Source organism: Gallinula chloropus, assembly GCF_964237585.1.
Source record: "Gallinula chloropus genome assembly, chromosome: 10".
NCBI classification, from domain to species: Eukaryota; Metazoa; Chordata; class Aves; order Gruiformes; family Rallidae; genus Gallinula; species Gallinula chloropus.
In genome coordinates, this window is record NC_140095.1 from 9,780,361 (window position 1) to 9,800,580 (window position 20,220).

General features: G+C 42.9%; 1 protein-coding gene across 1 annotated transcript in view; it reads right to left on the minus strand.

Annotated features, from left to right (window-relative positions):
* Nucleotides 1-432: 432 nt before the first annotated feature.
* Nucleotides 433-20,220, minus strand: part of FSTL4 (follistatin like 4) — a 211,408-nt gene continuing 191,620 nt past the window's right edge. The window contains exons 8-15 of the mRNA XM_084268571.1: nucleotides 19,786-19,947; nucleotides 18,591-18,725; nucleotides 17,128-17,154; nucleotides 11,593-11,711; nucleotides 8,615-8,764; nucleotides 8,182-8,289; nucleotides 5,006-5,115; nucleotides 433-2,030 (exon numbers count right to left, since the gene is read on the minus strand). Coding sequence (XP_084124697.1) covers nucleotides 1,328-2,030; nucleotides 5,006-5,115; nucleotides 8,182-8,289; nucleotides 8,615-8,764; nucleotides 11,593-11,711; nucleotides 17,128-17,154; nucleotides 18,591-18,725; nucleotides 19,786-19,947 — 1,514 coding nt within the window. The 3' untranslated portion in view covers nucleotides 433-1,327. The remainder of the gene's footprint in view (nucleotides 2,031-5,005; nucleotides 5,116-8,181; nucleotides 8,290-8,614; nucleotides 8,765-11,592; nucleotides 11,712-17,127; nucleotides 17,155-18,590; nucleotides 18,726-19,785; nucleotides 19,948-20,220) is intronic.

The window sequence follows — 20,220 nt, forward strand, 5'->3', positions numbered from 1 at the left end:
ACTGGATCTATATTTTTATGGGAACTCAACTGAAATTTCTCAATGCCAGCTGTTGCGTTCTAGGGTAATCCAGCTGGTTTTGCATCAATCTCTTTGCTCATAACTAAAAGATAATTGACTATAAACAAGTGTACTATAAATGGGAAGGGGAAAAAAAAGAAATCATGAAGAAAACTGTTTCCCAGGATGTCTGAAAAGAAATAGGCAAATTAAGGCTGTGCCTAGAAAATGAGTGAGTTTTCTATTAAAAATACCCTCTGTTGTTGTAGCTATTATTTTACAAAGAACCAAGTGACTTCAGTGCTATTAAATATTTAATGAGAGAAACCAACAGTTTCTAGAAGGGTTGCTTCCTCCTATGGGAATAACTGTAACTAATTCTCTGCCCCCAAAGAGCAGGTTTTGCATATTGTGCCCAAAAGCTGACTGCACTCACAAGCTGCTGAAAGACTAATGTCCTCTTTCCAACAGAATCTGTCTACAAACTCTGACACCCCCCACCACACACACACACCCCCTTAGTGTTTTGTGACTTTTACCCACTCTAATGGCCTGGATATTTCTATCTCTCAAATACAATCACACAAATATGCATTAGAAGAGGGGGGTGGATGGACTCATAACGTTGCCTTCAGTAGTACCAAGAGCAAAATTAAGCGCAAAAGAAAGCGAGCTGACAGTTCCTATTCCTGCCATCCCTCCTCCTGAAATCACATCTGTGAATCCTCCCATAAGCCATCCTGCAGAGAAAAACCGATCAGTTTTCATTTCAATCGCTCTCCTAGGTTTCTGTGGCTGGAAAACTGCTCTCTGATGCTTAGTTTTCCTCATCACCCAAAGGTGACTTTTTCACCGCAATCATTGCTTCTCTGTAGTCCTTCTGTGTTGGGGTGGGGTAGTCAGCACAGCTAACGGGCAAGGTAGACAGGAAAGAAAACCGATGGCTCAAACATTACATAAAAGCTCCTCAGTATGGAAACTCAAGATCTGTTTTGCTCTAGGGAATCACTAGGTTTCGTGGCTTATACAGTATCTCAGTGGAGATCTTAGTTGCTTCCCAGCATTCTTCTCACAACCCCAAATAAAAAAACACCCCTCCAAAACCACTTCCTATTTGCAGAGCATACCTTAGATTAGAAAACTTGCAAGTAGACCAGTGTTGTACCATGAAGCCTATACAGGGTTTGTTTTTTTTTTCTTTTCTTTTTTTTTTTTCTTTTTTTGTCTTTTTTCCCAGTGTAAAAATATACAACGCCACCGCTCGTTCGTTGCAGCGTAAAGGTCCAACCGGTACTTGCCTGCCAAAGGCTCTACTCCTATTGCCCCTTCATACCTCTCCAACCCAGACCACTGTGTTGCCCCTCCTTATACCTGAAACCTCACAGCGTAACGTATTTTGCCTCCCATTTATAACAAACAATGAATCTTTAGCTGGTGTGATGAGATACTGTCCAAATAATCCACTGTCTTTCATAATTCTGTTGTAGCTGCTCCAGGGCCAGTCTTTGGATGTGATAGGGTCCTTTAAGTTCTTCAGTACATTCATTTTCCCCGTTGACAACTCTACAAAAAGCACATCTGTTTGCAAATGTGAAGTAGCATATATATAGTACTGATTGCCTTCAGTGAAAGAGGGTTGAAATGTCAGATCAGATACGTGTATGTTTGTTTGTAAGTCATAAATCAACTTGATTTCCCCCCGGACAGATAGAGCCTGGACTTTGATCCTGCCACTATCTTCATCCGCACTGACCAAATAGCGTCCATCCGGTGAGATGTAGGGTGTGCCCGACACGTCGCCGTTGGGGCCGATGACGGTATCGGTCACACTGTCAATAATGAGCTGTGGTGATGCAGCCACTGACCTATTCCTCCTACACTGGACAAAGAAGTAACCGCCCAGGTGGGTATAAGCCATTGTCTGCGGGACGCAGCTCTGGTTTTTGAAGCTGATAGTCTTGATGTGGGTCACAGTCTCCAGGTCAATTTTGTGAACTGCGGATTTCGATCTGTTGAAGATGAAGCCAAACCTGAAATAGAAAACATGACACTGAAGCCATCTCTGGAGACACAGCGACAGGCTTGAGAAAAAACCCAGGTCAGCAGAACCGGGAAACTACCCTGTTGGGTTTGGAAGCGTGTGCAATAATGCTGGCTCTTTTCTGTAAGAAATCTCGTTTTAGTGCTTCTGAAATGTGCTAAGAGGAGGTATGTATTTCAGTTAAAATTAGCAACCTGAACCTGGGAGCTTGAGCATGTGCTTGGATATCTGAATAACCTCTTCAGGACCTTTTATTGGGAAGAGCAGTTTACAGTAGGAATACTATCAAGGCTTGGGGTTTTTCAGGCTAGCATTGACCAATTTTGTATTTAATTTGTTTCAGGTCTAAAAAGACATAATTCAATGTATACTGAAGACTATGAAAACTCTTCAAGATAAAGCATACAACTCTGAACTGTATAACTACTGAGTGAAGAACATGTCCAGCCTCATCTATGCTGTAGCATCAGAAGGCAGCTGTGAGATGTGTTTTGCTACCTGTGGTGCCTGGGGACCACAGCAGGAGCTGGCAAGGCTGAGGTGCAGAGTAGAGCGTGTTAAACACCTTCCCACCAGCCCAGGGAAGGTGTAAAACATTTCTCGAGGAACATAAGCAGCCAAGGCGCACGGAAGAAAAGGGGGTCTTTGTTTTCTGTCTCAAGAGAGGGCAGACAGCAGCGAGCAGAGAATAAATGTTCTGTAAAAGATATATGCTGCAGGACATCTGACCTTTGCTGAAGACAAGAAAAGGTCAAGAGTAGCCAAGAAAGGTTTCTGCTTAATTTGAGAGGGAGACCGTAGCAACAGCCTGTTTGTGCTCTCCTGGATTCACAGGTCACTGATACTGCCTTACAAAAACTAATTTTACATCCAGTATCTTTTCATCCATTCAATGCAGACAGAAGGAAATGAAGTGAGCGCTTAGTTTCACATCTCTTCCCCGAAAGGTGTAAAATTGCTTTGGGAAATGCAGAGGACAGCGCGCTTGCACGCAGATAACATATATTTTGCTTAAAACACTGGGTTTATTTCTTCATTCTTAATCCACCTGTCAATGAGACACTCAGGAGTGATTTCACTCCTAAAGAACGAGCCAACATAGTGTATGATCCCATGAAAATCACCAGGCTAAGCCTTTCATTTTCCCATTATACTCACATCCATTAGAGACTTCAGGAAATATCTGCAGTGGAGATTTGTAGTGCACTGTGTGTGGGGAAATTGGATATGACACTTGTATTTCTCCTGGATGAATGCATTTTAAGTACACTTTTAAAAAAAAATGCCTTCACTTCCAGCATTTTTTTTTTCCCCAAGACTTCCTTAATACTTGGCCAAATGCCCAAAGTTAAAAAATGGTTCTTATCATAAACTTTAATTTAAACAAGTGGGTCAGAATGTGTTTTGTGCTCACCCAGCTGCAGAAGCGGCGCAGCGCTTGCATGAAATCTGTGATCTGGAATCTTAAAGAAAACCTTGCCCTTAGAGAGTTTTTAATAGACAACAATCTACCCTGGGAACTAATAAAAATGGATACATTCCTAGATATCCATCTGAAATAACAGGCAGCTGAAATACATATGCAGGACATTTGCATATATATATATTTGGCTCGCAGAAGAGATTGCTTAAATATTCACCTTCCTGGGAAAAGCTGGTATTGCCATTTATTGTTTCTGAGTGGAGAATTTAGAACATGATCTCAGTAAGTCTCATTAGACTGGGAGCAATTATTTCCTATGCTGAGAGAGAATGGACAAAGCCTTGGCCCTGAACAAATGGAATAGGAAATTAGGCAGATCATTCTCTACTTTGCACCTGGAAAAAAACTAAAGGCAATTATCTACATTTAATATTTCTTAAGGAACATCATCTGTACACAGCCAATTAATCACACTGAGGCAAAAACACAGTAAAACAACAGAAAAAGTCTAATCATTCCACCTTCCTGTCTTTGAACCCAGACCACACCTCCTCATCTGAGACTGTAACATTCAGCAGAGCCCTCTACCTCCTGCACTACTATTAGTCATAAAGGTATTTTGAAAGCAAACTGGAAAAATGAGGTAGGGAAAAATTAAGAATGACAGCCATGAAGTTGGTCTTGTTATTCTGTGATTCAGGAATCAAAGTTATTTATTTTGGCTCAGATTCAACCCATAACCACTTAAGTGTGACCCCACCTGCCCCTGGTGTTCACTGTGGGGAACCTTGGATAAATGTAAGGAGTTAGATTATGATTTTTCAGAGTGTTTAACTTAGTTAATCTATACTGGAGACAGAAGACAGTTAAACAGTTGTTATGTTACAACATGGTAAGAACAGTGGTAAGTTGCTGCGCAGTAATCATCAATTTTGATAATGTTAATGGGAGGATTCCTGTGCCTGCTGGGAAGCAGCCAGTATCACTCCAAGTTATTAGCATGTTAGTTATACAATCTCATTAACTGCTACATCACATTAACATTCAAAGCTGATGGTTCATAGAAGGTTTTTTTTTTAACCATGCAGTGCAATTTTTCTGGTCAGACCGTACACCTCCAACATCTGAACAAGCTGGAAACACGTGGAAGAACCAAGCTTTATGCTTCAGGCAGAATACATTTTCACTACTTCATGCAATACATCTTTGACTTTGGTTTCTGCCCAGATCCACAAAGCAGTTTTGATGCAGAGAAGTCAACTTTCTGGCCATCAAATTCCTGGCACAAACAAGCCAGGGCAACGCATCACACTTTGCTGCAAGGAGACACAGCTGAGCAAGCTGGGCTTTGAATTACCAGTCTATACTGGTAATTTGCTCAATCATTTCTCCATTTCACACGTGAAAATGGTGCTAAGAGCAGTTAATTGTGAGTTAGTTCATTCATTCACATTTGTAGAGTGCTGTGAGATCATTAGAAGGATGTTCACTAGAAGAGAGCAGCATGGTTGCTGTTGGTATTTATTAAGCTCATTCCTTACCTAACATGATTAATAATAAGATTTGTAGGTGGTATAAAAAAATCCTCCACTCCTTCAAAGGGCGTGCGGATAACATGCTGATCCTCCCCTGCGCTCGCCTCTGGGATTACCTACAACAAATACACACAAGGTTGAGTACAGGGAAAACAAGGAGTAAGGCAGAAAGGTAAATAGAGATTACATGGTCATTCACACTACAGAGTGGCTTTTCCTGGGGATGTAGCAGATTCAACCTGATTAATGACTTCACAGTATTGTTTGGTGTAGCTATCTTGAGAAAGGTGTGCTAATAAATAGCATTTGAGGCTTGACACTTGTAAGGTAAGTACACAACTCCACGTTTATAAGATGCTTAGATCTCGAGAAAGAGCAGTCAGCAGGAGCTGAAGTACTATGACAGCACTAAGGCCACAGCAAGTTATTCCTCACTGTCTAAAATAAACATTTATTTCATGGTCACATTTATTAATCTCACTTAAATGCACAGCGATAATTTACCAGCTTGAAGCATCAAACACCAACCCACAGCAGTTAATCATCACTTCCAAGGAGAAGAACTGTTCACCCATGAACTGCACCGTACAAAATTCAGAGGGGAGCAGAGAAAGGCCCTTTGGCTGTCCCCCCTAAGCTGTCCTCCAGCACAGCACACACCTCCATGGCCACTGAAACTCAGCTCCTCCACCATGCCAGGAGAGGGGAGGGAGAAGTTTGCATTGGTTAAAACCTTAAACACTCAAATTTTTTACTCAGTTCAAGAGAACTTTGGTCTGCACCTCTGCTGCAACAGTAGTTGCTTGGAATTGATAGCTACATAATTCATTAAGGAAATGCTAAAACCCTAGAAGGTTTAGTTCAGACAGCTGTTCAGGTGGTGCCGTTTAGATTTCTTCCAATTAGATTTCTCAAGAAAGATGCCCACTCCTGCACAGCGCTTTCAGGAGGCCAGACGTTTGCTTCCCAGAAGCCAGTAATGGCTAAACAACAGCATCCCATTAGTCGGCTGCACAGGCTGCTTCATAAATCCCTGACTTCCAAAGAATGAGTGGAAATTTAGATCAATCTCTGTGGTGGCATCTTTGAGACAGAAAAAAAACAAAAAACCAACAAAAAAAGCAAACAAAAAATGGTATTTTATTGCAAGTCTGCAACTAACCACTGCAGGTTTGAAGAATGAACTCTGCCAGTTTGGTCACTGCCCACTTTTTGGGAAAGAAGGTTGGAAAAAAAAAGATCTGCTGATGCTAATCTCACTCTCCACATGTGCAACCACACTTCATAGAGATAACAGAAAGGACTATCTGAGAGCTGGAGCCTGATAACAAGTTTCCAACTGTGCAGATGGTGTGTTCTTCTTAATAATCACATGGTTGTGCCATCTCTCCTTTAATTACAGAAACCTCTCACAGCTGGATGGAAGAAATTAAGTCAGAAAGGGTAAAGAGAGCCCATTTTGTGTCCTTATACCCTGTACAGGAAGCTGCTTATCCCCAGGTAAGCCAAGCTGGCGGCATTGCCTCAGAAACCTTCATTTATTTGCCCGTTTGCCTATTTGTTTCTGGTGTCTTCTCCTTAAGATGCCCCTGTTGAGTTGCCAGTCTGTTTCTTACTATGGGGAGTCCGCAGGCTGCAGCCGTTGTCTCGGGTGGAGCATGTGGCTGGTGGGGATGGCTCGCCCTACCTTCACAAGGCAGCATCTCCAGCAAAGCCTTGGGCAACCACACAACTCTCATTGACTCCAGATTTGCTGGTCTTTTGGTCACAAATCACAGCCACCCTTCTTCTCTGCCTGTTGGGGAACCCTTTAATGTAGACTAAGAAGGAAACGTCTCTGGTAGGATTATCCGCAGGACACCTACGTTTCCAGAAAGGTTGGGTGGCAAGTGCCAGACAATAACTACTAGAGAAGGGTCTGTCTGGATGGATCAAATCATCTCTGGTGTCAACTCCGTTGAATGACACACAGCAGCAGGGAAATGCCCAATTAGATGCCTACACTTAGTGTTTCCGTACTGCCAAGAGAAGAGGGGATGCTCGGGGGCGATTCAGAAACAGAATTCAGCTGTCCAAACCTATGTACGTTACTGTGCCCCAGTAGCACGGTGGGTCTGACGGTGCTGAGCATGGAGGAGCCCCAGGGACCTTGGTGGCACCCCTCCAGAGGAGTCACTGAGACCCAGTAACAGAATTTGTCCCTGAGGTTTTACTTTTGCCATTAATGGGGATTTTTTCCATGCCCTAGTGAGCTCCTTTTTGCATCTTGCTGTGAGAGGAACAATTCTGCCACATTGTCCTTCCCCACCACTCGAAAGGAGGCTGAAGGTTTGTGGGAGCAGAGTGACCAAATCAGTTTAAAGAAAGTAAGTAGCAATTTAGTGCACTGGCAGAAAACCTGCACTTCTATGTGGAAGATAAGAAGATGTAAAGACTTTTACCAAACTGGAGTACAGGGTGGTTGTCCTCAATGCATACTGAGGGTGATAGGCTAGTAATCCTAAAAGAGGTATGAATCTTGAGGCACTCCAAGCATTCGCCTTTCAATACTTCTTTTTACAAGCAGCGCCCCCAATCTCTGCAGATAGAAATTTTTGCAGATGGTTGTAAGACCTGGTAAGGGCACGCTGCAGCTCTGCAGCGAACACACCGAGTCCCTACCTCAGGCTTATCTCCCTGGATGTGCTGCTCAGCCTGACTCACATCTCTGATGAGAAGAGGAACAGCTTTCTATGCAGAAAGTATGGTCTTTGTGGCTTCTTGGTACCCACAGCATTTAGACCAGAATCGAGTTAAAAGGAAGCTCCACTCGCGTGGGCTACACAAATGACTTGGGGCATCACAGGCTCACACTGTGTGCAGTCAGCTGCCAGCCCTTGCTGCACGACTTTACAGCACTTGGCTCCGTCACCAGCCTTAAAACAAAGCAGACCTTGGTGACAAAGCAGCCCTGCTGCCAGCCTACGGCACAGGCATCGCTCAAAACCAAATTAAACAGCAGGAAAAATATGTGAGGATGGACGGAGGAGGGGTGAATAAAACACACTGGATATGCAAATGAAAGAGCAGCTTTATATCCAGACCATTAAATGCTGTTAATTACCTGCAACCAACCAGTCACCAGCTTGCTACTGATGATGCCAAGCCAAGGAAGGGTGAAGGCTCAGATGATATGGACTCACCTGCAGCGTTGGTGAGGACTTGCGCATGTCACCCCAGCTGAGCACCCACACCTGGTCGTGGGACTTGTCGTAATGTAATTTGGTTGGTAAGGGGTCAACATCCAAGGACTTAAAAAATAAGAGAGAGACAGGCATTGACACAGTGTCCCAAACACACACGACAAATACTGCGTTAGGTTACTGCGGGTGTTCCCACGTACCCCTGTTACACCCCTTTGTGCAGCTCTGCACGATCAACTGGGGGGATCACCCTTCAAACCAACCAGGGGACCAGCAGCCAGTGAGGTTACCAACAGTGTGACCCTGTGGGCGAAGGCAACACAGACCCAGCCTTTTAGTGATGTAAACAGATCCTCTGGCAACATATCTACTTTTTTGGTCCCGTATCGAAGTCTTTTGCCATCCCTGAATTAATCATTCCCCTTGGAAGTACCTGCACGGCTTTCTGAGTCTGGATATCAATTATCACGACTCTGTTCTGCTTAGGCTGCGTCACATAAATGTACTTGTCTCTGACATTGACCGCTGAAGCCCAGAGGCAGGACTGAGTGTCTTCACCTTCCACTCTAGGACAGATCTCTTCCTGAAGGGGGAAAAAAATAAAAAAGAAGAGGAAAAAAGGTTTAATTTCTACAGGTTCAGGGCCTGGAGCAGCAAGAAGCTTAGCCCTGAAAATCACAGAAAAAAATTCCATGGGGATTCCATTAAGATAACTTTTTTCCCCTTTCTTTCCTGGAAAACATGAAGTAATTATTTTATCAGGTAGTACTCTGCAGCCTGGCTCTACCCAGTGACATTAAATATCTGGACCTCCTGCAAATTCACATTGAATTTAAATCACCACACAGGCTATGGATCTATCTTTTGAAGTAGATGGTGGTTCATCAAGACTTTCAGTGCTGTCAGCATTTATTAGGAATAGAAATACCACTCTGTGCTTTGAAAAAAACCAGAGTTTTACATTAATTGAATCACAGCTTAATATTTTTCATAAAATCTTCCTCTGAGGTGCTTGTGCTCAGGGAAACAGAAGCAAAACCAAGTAGGGTCCTGCAGTCTATTCCTCCAACACAGAGCTGTCTCCAGTCCCAAAGGAACCAAATCCTGATGCTTTGAACCAAATCCTGTTCCCAACTGCCCAATGTGATAATTTTCTCTCTCACCCTCTACTCAGTGAGTCCCGTGCAAATTTGGTGTTAGCTATAGTGGGAGTTCAGTGGGACTTTAGTTTAAAGTCACACGTGTTCTCACCATCAAGCCTCTGCACGCTGACTGCTCTTCATTGCTTTTCCTTCTGTCAAGCTGCTTTATGTGAAAGAGCACTAGAGCAAGAGCAGGCTGGGGTGTGGAAATAAGGGTAAAACTAAATGAATACATATATATTTCAGTGAGCACAACTGTTTGTTTTAAATTTTGTCAATACAGCAGCCGGGTCACTTCAAATACATCACAGAATCCCGACAGGGATGGCAATCAGAACAGCAGAGCTTGTTGGGGAAAGAGGAGGTACAACCAAAAGCAATGCCAGCACCAGGTCCATATCACAGCGATGGTTATGGATAAAAAGATGTCACCTCTAAGCAGCCCACCACCTTGGTGGAGACAACGTTTAAGGGCTGAAGATACAAGATTCAACTCGACTGTGTTTCCTTTCCCTGGGCTGGGGGTGTATGCTGCTGCAAGCTAAAATGTGCTACAAAAGCCCAGACTGAGGCTTCCTGCAGCTGTTCACATAGCCAAGCGCCTGACAGCCTCCAAACTGCCCTCCTCATCCTCGGCTTGGGCTCTCACAACACAGCATCCACCCAAGCCAAGAGGAGCAGGGAAAGGTCACTGGCCTTTCTGCTGTAGCTGCTCATCTTCTTTTGTGCTCTCTAACAGCAAATAAAGAAATCTTTGTTGTAGAAGCCCTAAAGTTGCAGGCTGGTGCCACTGTCTATGTGGCAAACACTCAGAGTACTGAAAGGGAAAAGGGAGGGGAAAAAAGAGAAGTCAAGCCTCCCTGTCCGGAGACAAAAGGCCCTGTGATATCTGTAGGAAACCCTCAGAGGTCTCTCCGAAAGGCAGCCGAGTAATGACGTGAAAAATCCCTTTCATGCCCACCACTGTGCTGACATTATTTCCTTAAGTGCCCTCTCTCCTTTGTTCTTTTCAAGCTGTTTCTTACAGAACCACCTCTTCAATATTTACAGCTCTTTGGAAAAGAAACACAAGAACTCTGAGTAGCAACAGCTCAAGTGTGGCTTAACAATATCAAGCCCATGCTAAGGACCGGACTTGAGGTAAACAGCCATCTAGATTTCTACCATGGTATATAAAAATTCAGTGGAAAAAACCCCCAGCATCAACCACAAATTTACTGAGATTTAAAGACCACAGCAATGGAGACCCACAAGAAGATCCTGACCCATGGAAGAGCCTGACCCATGGCCTGCAGAGCCCATGATAGCCATTCTCCCCTTTTATCCCTTCCCAAACTGGAAGCAAGGCTGAGCCCTTTTCTTCAGAAGGGAGCCGCATTCCCAGCTTCCCCCATAAATTGAGCCATTAAAAGAAACCCCAACCCTGACTAAAGGAGTGACTAGAAAGTGCTTCTGGATGTATTTCAGCACCTGTTTTTTATGACATTTGATAGTTCCATGAGCTTGTATATGATGTGTGTTACTACGGAAGAGTACACAACACGGGTCACTGAAAACATCAACCTCTCAGGGCCTCCAGGCACGTGTTATCCCACTTGCCATGCTGAGCTCCACTGTGTACGAGCCAGTGCTTGATGTTCACTGACACCTGAACAAATTCTGCTTGTGATTTCATAAAACAAGGGTTAGGTAAACTCAGTGCTGGCAGAAAATCCTGGACAGCAAACAAGGACAGTGTGGGTCTCTGAAGATACAGAGGACTAGGATGGCACAACTATATTTTGTGCGTTCTTCCTCACTTTCCCTGCTGTGATTTAACCAGGGGAACTATTCCTGAAGGGCAGAAACAGAGCAGCTCACTCCTTTGCCTACAGAGCCACCAGTAAAAAAGCCACCAATGACCATCAGTGAGTGATGTGTGTGTTTTTCTTCTATTGATTTTTGGACTTTCCTCACAGCCTGGTTACAACTTTTGTGCATGGATATGTAAACAGGCCAGACAGGAGAAGGGAAAGTCTTTGCTTACATTTTTGCAGTGTAACTAGTCAAACTCTCTGCAGCGTGTCAGTAATCCCCCGTGTCAGTCTTACAACACACGTGGCTCCCTGAATTTTCAAGAGGAGAAGATGATATACCTCAGGGATGCCACATGAAGCCCACCAAGCCCCAGCACCACTGTGCCAAACAGGTCCTTTAGCAACAACCACCTTTGAAGGGATTAAGAGGCACTTTTCCTGCTGTTGGCTGTAGCTGCCTGTTTAGGACTTACATAACTTGTGAAAATCCTCTCCTCGGGCCTGATGTGTCTCCGGATTTCACATTCGTTTGGCTGAAGGACTGTGATCCCATCATCAGAAAAGACATAGAACATATTCCCGACACTCAGGCCTTGAAGGGGGATAAAGCAAAAGAAGGAGGATTATATTTTTTTGGTATCCATAGCTGTCAGGATGTTTTTCTAAGAACTCTCCCTCCTCCCCCCAAGCAACAAAATCTGCCTTACATAAAAAAGTTGGCCGTTTGGATGCAGTTGGTGCATTCACAAAATCAAACTTCATGTCACAACGAGGGCTTCAAGGAGTGAAGAGGTACAGACACATTCAAAAATGCATTGCCTTGGTGGTGGCAGTGGTTGTACCAAGGGACTATGGTCAAGTCTTGTGCGTACGTACCAAAGTGGGATTCGGTTTACAAGAAGCCCCCGTATTACATCGTAACTCCCTCAGATTATGACTTTGGGGGTTGTTTTAATGACTTCATTAAAGATAGCTTGCTAATAATTTGAGAACTGAGAGAGGAGCCTTAGTTAAAATTAATCTGAAGGTTGTCCAGTTGCAGGTAACTTGACTTCTTGTAACTGTGATGCAAAATGGAAATGCTTAACTGTTCCACCTGTTGCACGAATGGAAATACAGTCTCTGTTTTCTTAAACTATCTGGATGAACTAACTACAGCCACCAAAACAAATACATTTTTGAAATCTTGCAAACTGTAATTCACAAATGTGTAGTTCAGCATCGCAATAGCACTCATTTATCCAACTGGGGCATTCCAGGAGATTTGGAAAACTCTCTGGCTGTCATTGCTCTGCTGTTAGAAGACTGAATTTTATCATTTCTGTCATGCAGAAATGCCTTAAAATGCTGATAATTTAGTTGTTCTTCAGCTACATGCAATTGCAGTAACGAGCATCTTTAAGAAATGTCCAGGATCTTTTCAAACACTCTAGTTCGAAAGATCCAAGTGTCATTTCATCTCCTCCATACCACCACCAGTAAGTGCTTGCAATGACCACTGCCTCCCCCGTTAAGGTTGATAGTGTACTTCTCTGCCAACGATATTGTAATGTGACAATTTGCAATTTCTGATTGATGAGGTTTTACCCATGGAGAAGTAAGGTCCTGGTTCTACAAATCTGAACAACGTTTAGTGTTGTGATCCCCTTGGCTGGTCCTGTGGTGGCAGCTCTAAACACTAATCACCTCTACAGAGTTTCTCACATCTCCTAAGTGTTTGGAGGACTGAGGTCTAAATCATCATAGGAAAACTTCACTATAAAACCACATATAATTTGGAAATAAATGCCTTTTTTGAAATTTCATAGTATATATAATATTTAGTAAGGCTAGGAGGGTTTTTTTGGTGCTAAAAAACCCTCTTCTTGTGCCAAATAAGTGGCTTCAGAATACAACTTCTCAGCATGTTGTATTTGCTGTACTGACAATGTTCAAGTTGAGTCTCTCTAAACCATACGACAGAAATACCCCAGTTAGGGCATCAGGCAGGTACAGGAGCCATGATCCTTAAATGTGATGCCACAGTGAGGGATCATGCACGTAGGAAAAAAAAAAAAAAAGATACTGGACTTCCACTGAGAACTAAGTTATCTTAATTGACTAAGGGCTAATTCTTTAGGAGTACTGTTAAAACACTTCATTTGGGCCCTTTGGACCAAAATCCACGCTCACAGCATGCACACAACTCCCACCTGTTTCAATGGGATTTGAGTGAATACATCAGAGGGCAGAATTTGACCCTGGCTGGAATGAGTGCACATATTTTCATGAGGAAAGGATTTTAATCCTAAGAAGTGGAAACAGGCAGGCAACAAATTATGACCATTGTGAAGATGCTTATTATTATTTTCATGCATTGTAATAGTGTGATTTTGTCTGATGATCCTACTGCAATGAAGGTTTCTTTCAGAATCAAGGCCTTAATTAGTCACAAAAATACTTTGATCACAATTTTACCCCAGTAGGTTTAGAGTTAGTGGCTTGGCAAGTCTCACCACTTATTTTACAGTGAAACTAGTGCACAATTTTCTGCTGACTGGTTAAAATATAAATCCCTAATAGCATTCAGGTAGCCTCCTTTTTTAATACAAAAAAGAGAGCAATTTAAATCAAAATACTTTTTCAGGGAGTAATCTTCCCTCTGGTTTTTAGACAAAGCAGGTATTTTACTAGACAAACATGGTGGTTTATTGTGACTTACAACATATTTGCCAATTTTTGGTTTGGGTACATCTCTAAATCTCACAGACATCAGGAAAACAGACTCCACACTAGATTATGCTACTGCTCGGAGCTACTTGGTCTGGGGAGTTATTTCAGCAGCGAAGTGGGCAATGGAGGATGTTGCTTCCTCTTCCTGGAGGAAGTTGTGTTATTTACACTAGCAAGGCAGGAACTAGGGGAGACTACAGAGGAGGGGGGTTCTTTTTTCCCCTTTCTAATCGAAGACATTTAAGGTTGGATGATAAGTTAATAACTAAAGGCTTTATAAAAGGCAACATACCTCAGCTATGTAAGAAAAAGCCCTAATAAAACACCCCCCCCTTAAGAATGCGGAACGTCTCCTAAACATAACAGTTCTTACTTGAAGCATTCAAGATGAAGCTGACCCTAACATCTTTATTTCTTAATTTTTAATCAGCAGAAGAAACAAACCACAGACACTTGCTGATTCAAGTGCAAAATTTCGAAAGCCACCTGATGACAACAAGTTTTCTTTATTTGAGGAATATAGTCTCCACCTGACTGCACATTTATAGTTCCCTCCTTTGAGATCAAAGGGCAAATTGGTCACTGTGGAATACTTTCTTCTGATCTGATTCTTGAATAATCATCCTCAATTTAATCTAAATGCTTGGAAGTATTTTAGAACTAAAATTTGGCAACAAAAAGGCTTTCAGCTTTTTAAGCATGTAGGTTCCTGTAACTGCTGGTTGCCTGCTGGTGTGATACGCTCCTTTTATCCAGGTATAAAGCAAGCAATGCTCCCTGCAAACAGGAACACTGTCTGAAAACAAGCCTCTACCTTCTGTTTGGGTCTACTTGCAGTTTTCTCTGCACAGAATTATAAACTAGTTTGTACACTGAGTAAATTCACAGAATCACAGAGCTGTAGGGGTTGGAAGGAACCTCCAGAGCTCATCGGGTCCAACCCCCCTGCCAAAGCAGGGTCCCTAGGACAGGTTGCACAGGTCGGTGTCCAGACAGGTCTTTTGAATTATCTCCAGAGAAGGAGACTCCACACCCCCTGGGCAGCCTGTCCCTGGGCTCCCTCACCCTCACCATGGAAAAGTTCTTAGAAAATATTGCACGTGCTTCCAGTTCCACGTTTAACTGGCCGGTCATGCTATGTGCACCCATTTCATGAGGTTTTGCTGGGGCCTGTGAAAGGTTCTGAGAACAGACCCATAGATTGACTTTTAAAATGACCAACTACTCGAATTAAAACTTTTGACCTACAGCAAAAGCTTGTTCTATGCAATGTTCTGTCTAGGGTACCAACAGCTTTAGTTACTGCAGACCTCATGGCCACGAGGATGGGATCATTTTAAAGGAGCCTAAGTCTACCAATCCACTTATCAATATTGCTACTTCCAGGTAGGTGTCAACAGATTTGAAGAAAATATTCAAATGTAAACTCCTAAATACCATTCTTCTCTTCCAGCTTTCTCTCTGCCAAGATGTCCCATGCTAAAAAAAAAATGTTCGATGTATTGTCTAGAATTAATGTGCTGGTCAAATACTACAGAATGCAGGCTGGGGAATAAACCTGCTCTAAAGAGACTGAATTGTTTAGGAACATCAAGAGTAGATCAGCTCTTACTGCCCATGTTTTTCCTTACATCGCTCATACTTTTATTCAAAACGTGCCAGGTTGACAGGCAGCAAGTCCATCCTGTTTAGCAAAATTATATTAAGACTTTCTTCAACCAGCTGTTTGGTTGTTCTTTAAATATTACCATATTTCTACATCTGGTAGGATTATCCAACTACTTGCTTTAAAAAGGAGCGTAAGGGATGCAGTGTATCAGTAGCCATGGAGCATCACACAGATGATGCTGGACTGATGAGGTGCACTAGAGATTTCACGTCTGAGCTGAAGGGAAATAGCAATTTTTAGTGCCCAAAACGCCATTTGCAGGAACTCCAGCAGCAAAGAGACACTCTTCACTGCCATATGCAAACACCTGATGCGTGCCTGCTGTCCCACCTGAGGGCTGCAGACACATACCTGCCTGAGACAGCACCAGTCACTAAAGGCTGGCACTTCCCTTCTGCCCCTAAGAACCCCTGGGCCAAGCCACGGCAATCCAGAAGGCTCCACACCAAGGGAATGAAGCACAACTGTCGCTTTGGGTACCTGGAGGCACTACGTATGGAAGGGCCTCTACACCCTCCGAATGCAGTGGGCGTGCAGCCCTTCCCAAAGGAACAATGGGAGGGATGGGGGTTTGCAGTGGGTAGGGGGATGAGGTGGAGAGCACTTTGGATGTGCAGAAACACCTCTGGAAGGACACCAAGGTCCCAGCTTTCTCATTGATAACTGGCAGATGTAAGAACTGGCCTATGCCTAGATGTCAGTCCTAGAACCTTCCTCTGGTGAGCAGAAACCCTGCACAGCTCCCCACAGCCTGAGGCCGGGGGGGTTCCCATCCATGCACCCAGGCACCGTACCTACAGAGGGAGATGGGTGAGCTGCTTGAGAGCCCCTTGGCTCTTTGTGTGATGCATCTCACTGTGCATTTTGGAAATTATGAAAGCACAAACACATGCAAAATCAAATACTTTTTCACTTCAAGCACCTCCATAATATCTTTCAGTGGGTTAGCTGCTTAGGATGTTGGGGTTTTTTCTAATTTGGCTTCCAAGATACACAGATGTTGACCTTGTGCAGGGCACACTATAAATCTGATCAAACTAGAGATCTTAACTGCCAATTAAAACAAGGAGAAATGGAGCAACCTTTACCTTGCATTGATTTAAAGGATAGAAGGAAGCAAAACCTGGGAGGTTTTTGGTTTGGGTTGTTTGGTTTTTTTTTGCCTTACAGTCAAGAACACAATTTTTGTTGCTCACCTCAATTTGTTCTACTGGAGGAGGACCTTGAATAGCTTGCTTAAAAACGCAGTATATTGAATTTATGTCTTACTTGTTCAATTATGGTAATTTGGGAGCACTTCTGACACTTGTGCAATTGTTAACGCAGCTTGAGAACCGCAGGCTGCTCGCACTGGTGGCAGTTTATATAAAATTCACATTTTTCTATATTTTATGGTCATCTATTATTTTGTAGTGGGAAAAGGTAAGAAGTTATAGGCACGATTTATATTACGAGAGTGACATCTCTTATTTGAATAGTCTAGCTTTTAAATGTCTGGTCTGTACTTAATCTGGTAACTGTGAAAGTTGATAGAGTTAGTGGCAAGTCAGTGGAGAATGGCCCATCATGGAATTATTAAAGCAGACAAGCACATTATCACTACGACAAAAGAACTTTACTGCAGTACCTTCCTCTCGCCACAGTATGTTTGCAACTGCAGCATCAGAAAATTGGGAAAGCCAGAAAATAATCAGGAAAAGAAACAAAACAAAAAACAAACAAAACAATGTCAAATTTTTCATTGCAGCAAGTAACTGAATTAATACTCATCTTTACATGAACTCTTTCACTGGTGGAAACATCTGTAGCATTCATTCAAATAAAATATCAGGAACGATAGATATTTCTAAGTACAAAGAAATTGTCTAGAGACAATTCTGAAACTTTGACATGGGACAAACCCTCATTGAAATGAAGCCAACTTTAGCCTGTGCAAAGATCAAAGTCTTACTTCAAGAGAAGATGCTATCTTCAAATGTAATTGGAGGTATGGGACAGGCTGTGATTTTCTGTACAGGTTCAATAAGCAAACATGACATCTTTCAGAAGCCTGAGACTGGCACTTGCAGCAGCTAAACACTTTGCTGCTTTTCTTCTTCGAGTTTCATGCAGCCACATTCTCTTTTAGGATTCAAATACTCTTTGAAAGTACATCTGCATTTGAATTTCTATTTAAGATACATCCAATTATTTCACAACAGACTGTAATTTCCCTTGCTCAACTATTCAAGGGAAAACGACCAATGTTAACAAGAGTACATAAATCTATTTAATGAGGAATAGAATATATTTTCCAAAGAATCACCATGAGAGCACATATTTATGGCTAACCTTGTTTTCAATTCTTGCTCTCTATTAACAGCCAGAAAAGTAGCAAACCCCCTATTTGCACCTTGCCTTTCAGTATCCTCGTGAACCCAGGCGATCTCCCAAGTAGTTAAGACAGCAGAATTGGGAACGATCTGGCCTCTGGGAGCTTCTCCACTGGGTCAACTAATCACCTCCTTCATTAATTGTGTTTTGGGGACAGTGCGGTCAAGACAACAGTGCCACGCTCCTACAGGAGACGTGCATTACGAGCGGCTGGGAGAATATTTGTCTTTGAAGTAGAAGATAATTTCACACCAAGGAAAAGCTATTTTTCTAGTTGGTGATGCAAATACAGGTAAAATAAATTCCATCAGAACAGATTTCAAGTATCTAAATATTTGAGAATTTAAGCTTGTGACCAGCTTCAGAAGAAGCCTCGCACAGAAATCGAAGAAATTTACGTTCTGAAGCCACATATAATTCAACAAAACATTAAGTTCTGGATTCTTTTATATCGAAAAGTATTGCCAATCGTTTCCTTCAGTGGAGACATTACCCGTACTGCACCCAGTACACATCTGGCATGTGAAAGGTTTTACTTTCCTCCTGCAATTCCTTCCCAAGAGAGTATCCAATCCTCATGCAGACAAGACTGTCATTATCTGAAGAGTAAGAGTCCAACATACTGCACGCAACAGACTGAGTTACTGAACTGCATGTACACACAGCTACATTTAAATATGCTTTGAAAAAAATAAGTGTGTGGAAAATTAAACTTACGGGTCTTTCTTGCTGAGTCTTCTATGAAAAGAGAAGATATGTCCTCGTCCACTCCCACCTCATTTTTAGCAATGCAGGTGTAGGCACCAGTGTCTTCATATCGAACGCTACTGATATGAAGTTCACTCCCGTTTGCTGTAAGAAAGACACCCATAAACAGTGTTCCTCACTCCTGCTAATTACTTTTACTGCCCTTAATTGCTTTCCACTGCTGCAGCCACCCGGCGACGGCTTGACATTCACTGTGCAATGTTTTCCCGCACGTAAATAGAGGTATTTGGGGGATTCTCATGACAGCTGATGTTTTGCTTCTTTCAATTAGAACATACACAGGCTGTGCCCAAAACGAACAAACAACAATCCCAAGTGCAAATGGTAAATTACTTTTCATTTATTTCTTCTTGTTAAAAAAAGAAAAAAAAAGAATAAAGCTCTGGCTTTAGTAGAGGAAAATTAACTTCTGTTTTTGCAAACTGTTTTTCATCAGATCGCTAAACACTTGGGTTTGGGAGGGGTCTCTATACAGTTCTCTGTGTTGCTTTTCTTGTCAGAACGGGACTGTTGCCTAAAACCTTTGGAAGATTTTGAGGTAATGCACCCAACCATGTCAGGATATCCCTGTTGCAAACGCTGGCTGAGGGCTGCAACGTCCCACAGCCAGACTGGAGGTGTGTGGGGAGGTTATAAGCATTTTCACACAGAAAAATGACAAATAAGCATTTCTGCCCTTCATTGTGCCTGTTGTGCTTTCACTTGAACACTGCCCAAGAGGAGTCAAGAGCCCAATTCCCTCAGGGGTGTAAGAAGAGCGATGGGTGAACAACGGCCTAGTTCGCCGCTGAGGCCTAGTTTGCCGCTGAGGCCCAGGTCGCCGCTGACTCGCAGCCAATGTAGTGCTTATACTGAATAAATAACCCAGTGCTTTCCTCTGCTGATTCGCACACAAAGGACAAGGCAGGGGAGAACCAGGCACACGGTCTCCTAACAGAACACCGCTACCGCTTATCTCAATCAATACTGTATTTCCCAAGAAACTCACAGGAGGAAAAGATAAAAAGAAAGAACAGGGGTTTTGTAACACGATTTCCAACGACCGTGGCTTAGCAAAAGTACAAGAACTTCTAGTTGAAAGTGCAACATAATCCTCCTTAATCCCCGTCTACAATACTTTAATTAATCAAAATTCTGTTCTTACCTAGGAGCACTAGTTGTTTGGATAGTTTTGGCATGATATCAATGCCGTTCTTGAGCCACGTAATTCGGGGATTAGGGATGCCTTCGGCGTGACATTTCAGGCTTGCCGACACGCCAGGCTCCTGCGCCTGTGTTTCAGGGTAGACACGAATCACCGGTGGCACTGTGGGAAAGAAGGTATCGGTGACTTTAAACTCACCTGCCGGGTGCCAGCCCTTATCAGTGGCTCAAACAGCGACACAGAAGACCTCTGACCCGAGCACTGGGGAAATAAGCAACGTCCTGGCTTTCAGAGCAAGCCACAGTAATGATTTTTCTACAGCTCAATGTCAGGGGCAACAAATATTAATAATAAAAAACTAATGAACCAACACCAGGGAGCAGCCTCTATACCTGATTTTATATTTAGACCATACTTGTTCTTGCTTTCTTTCAT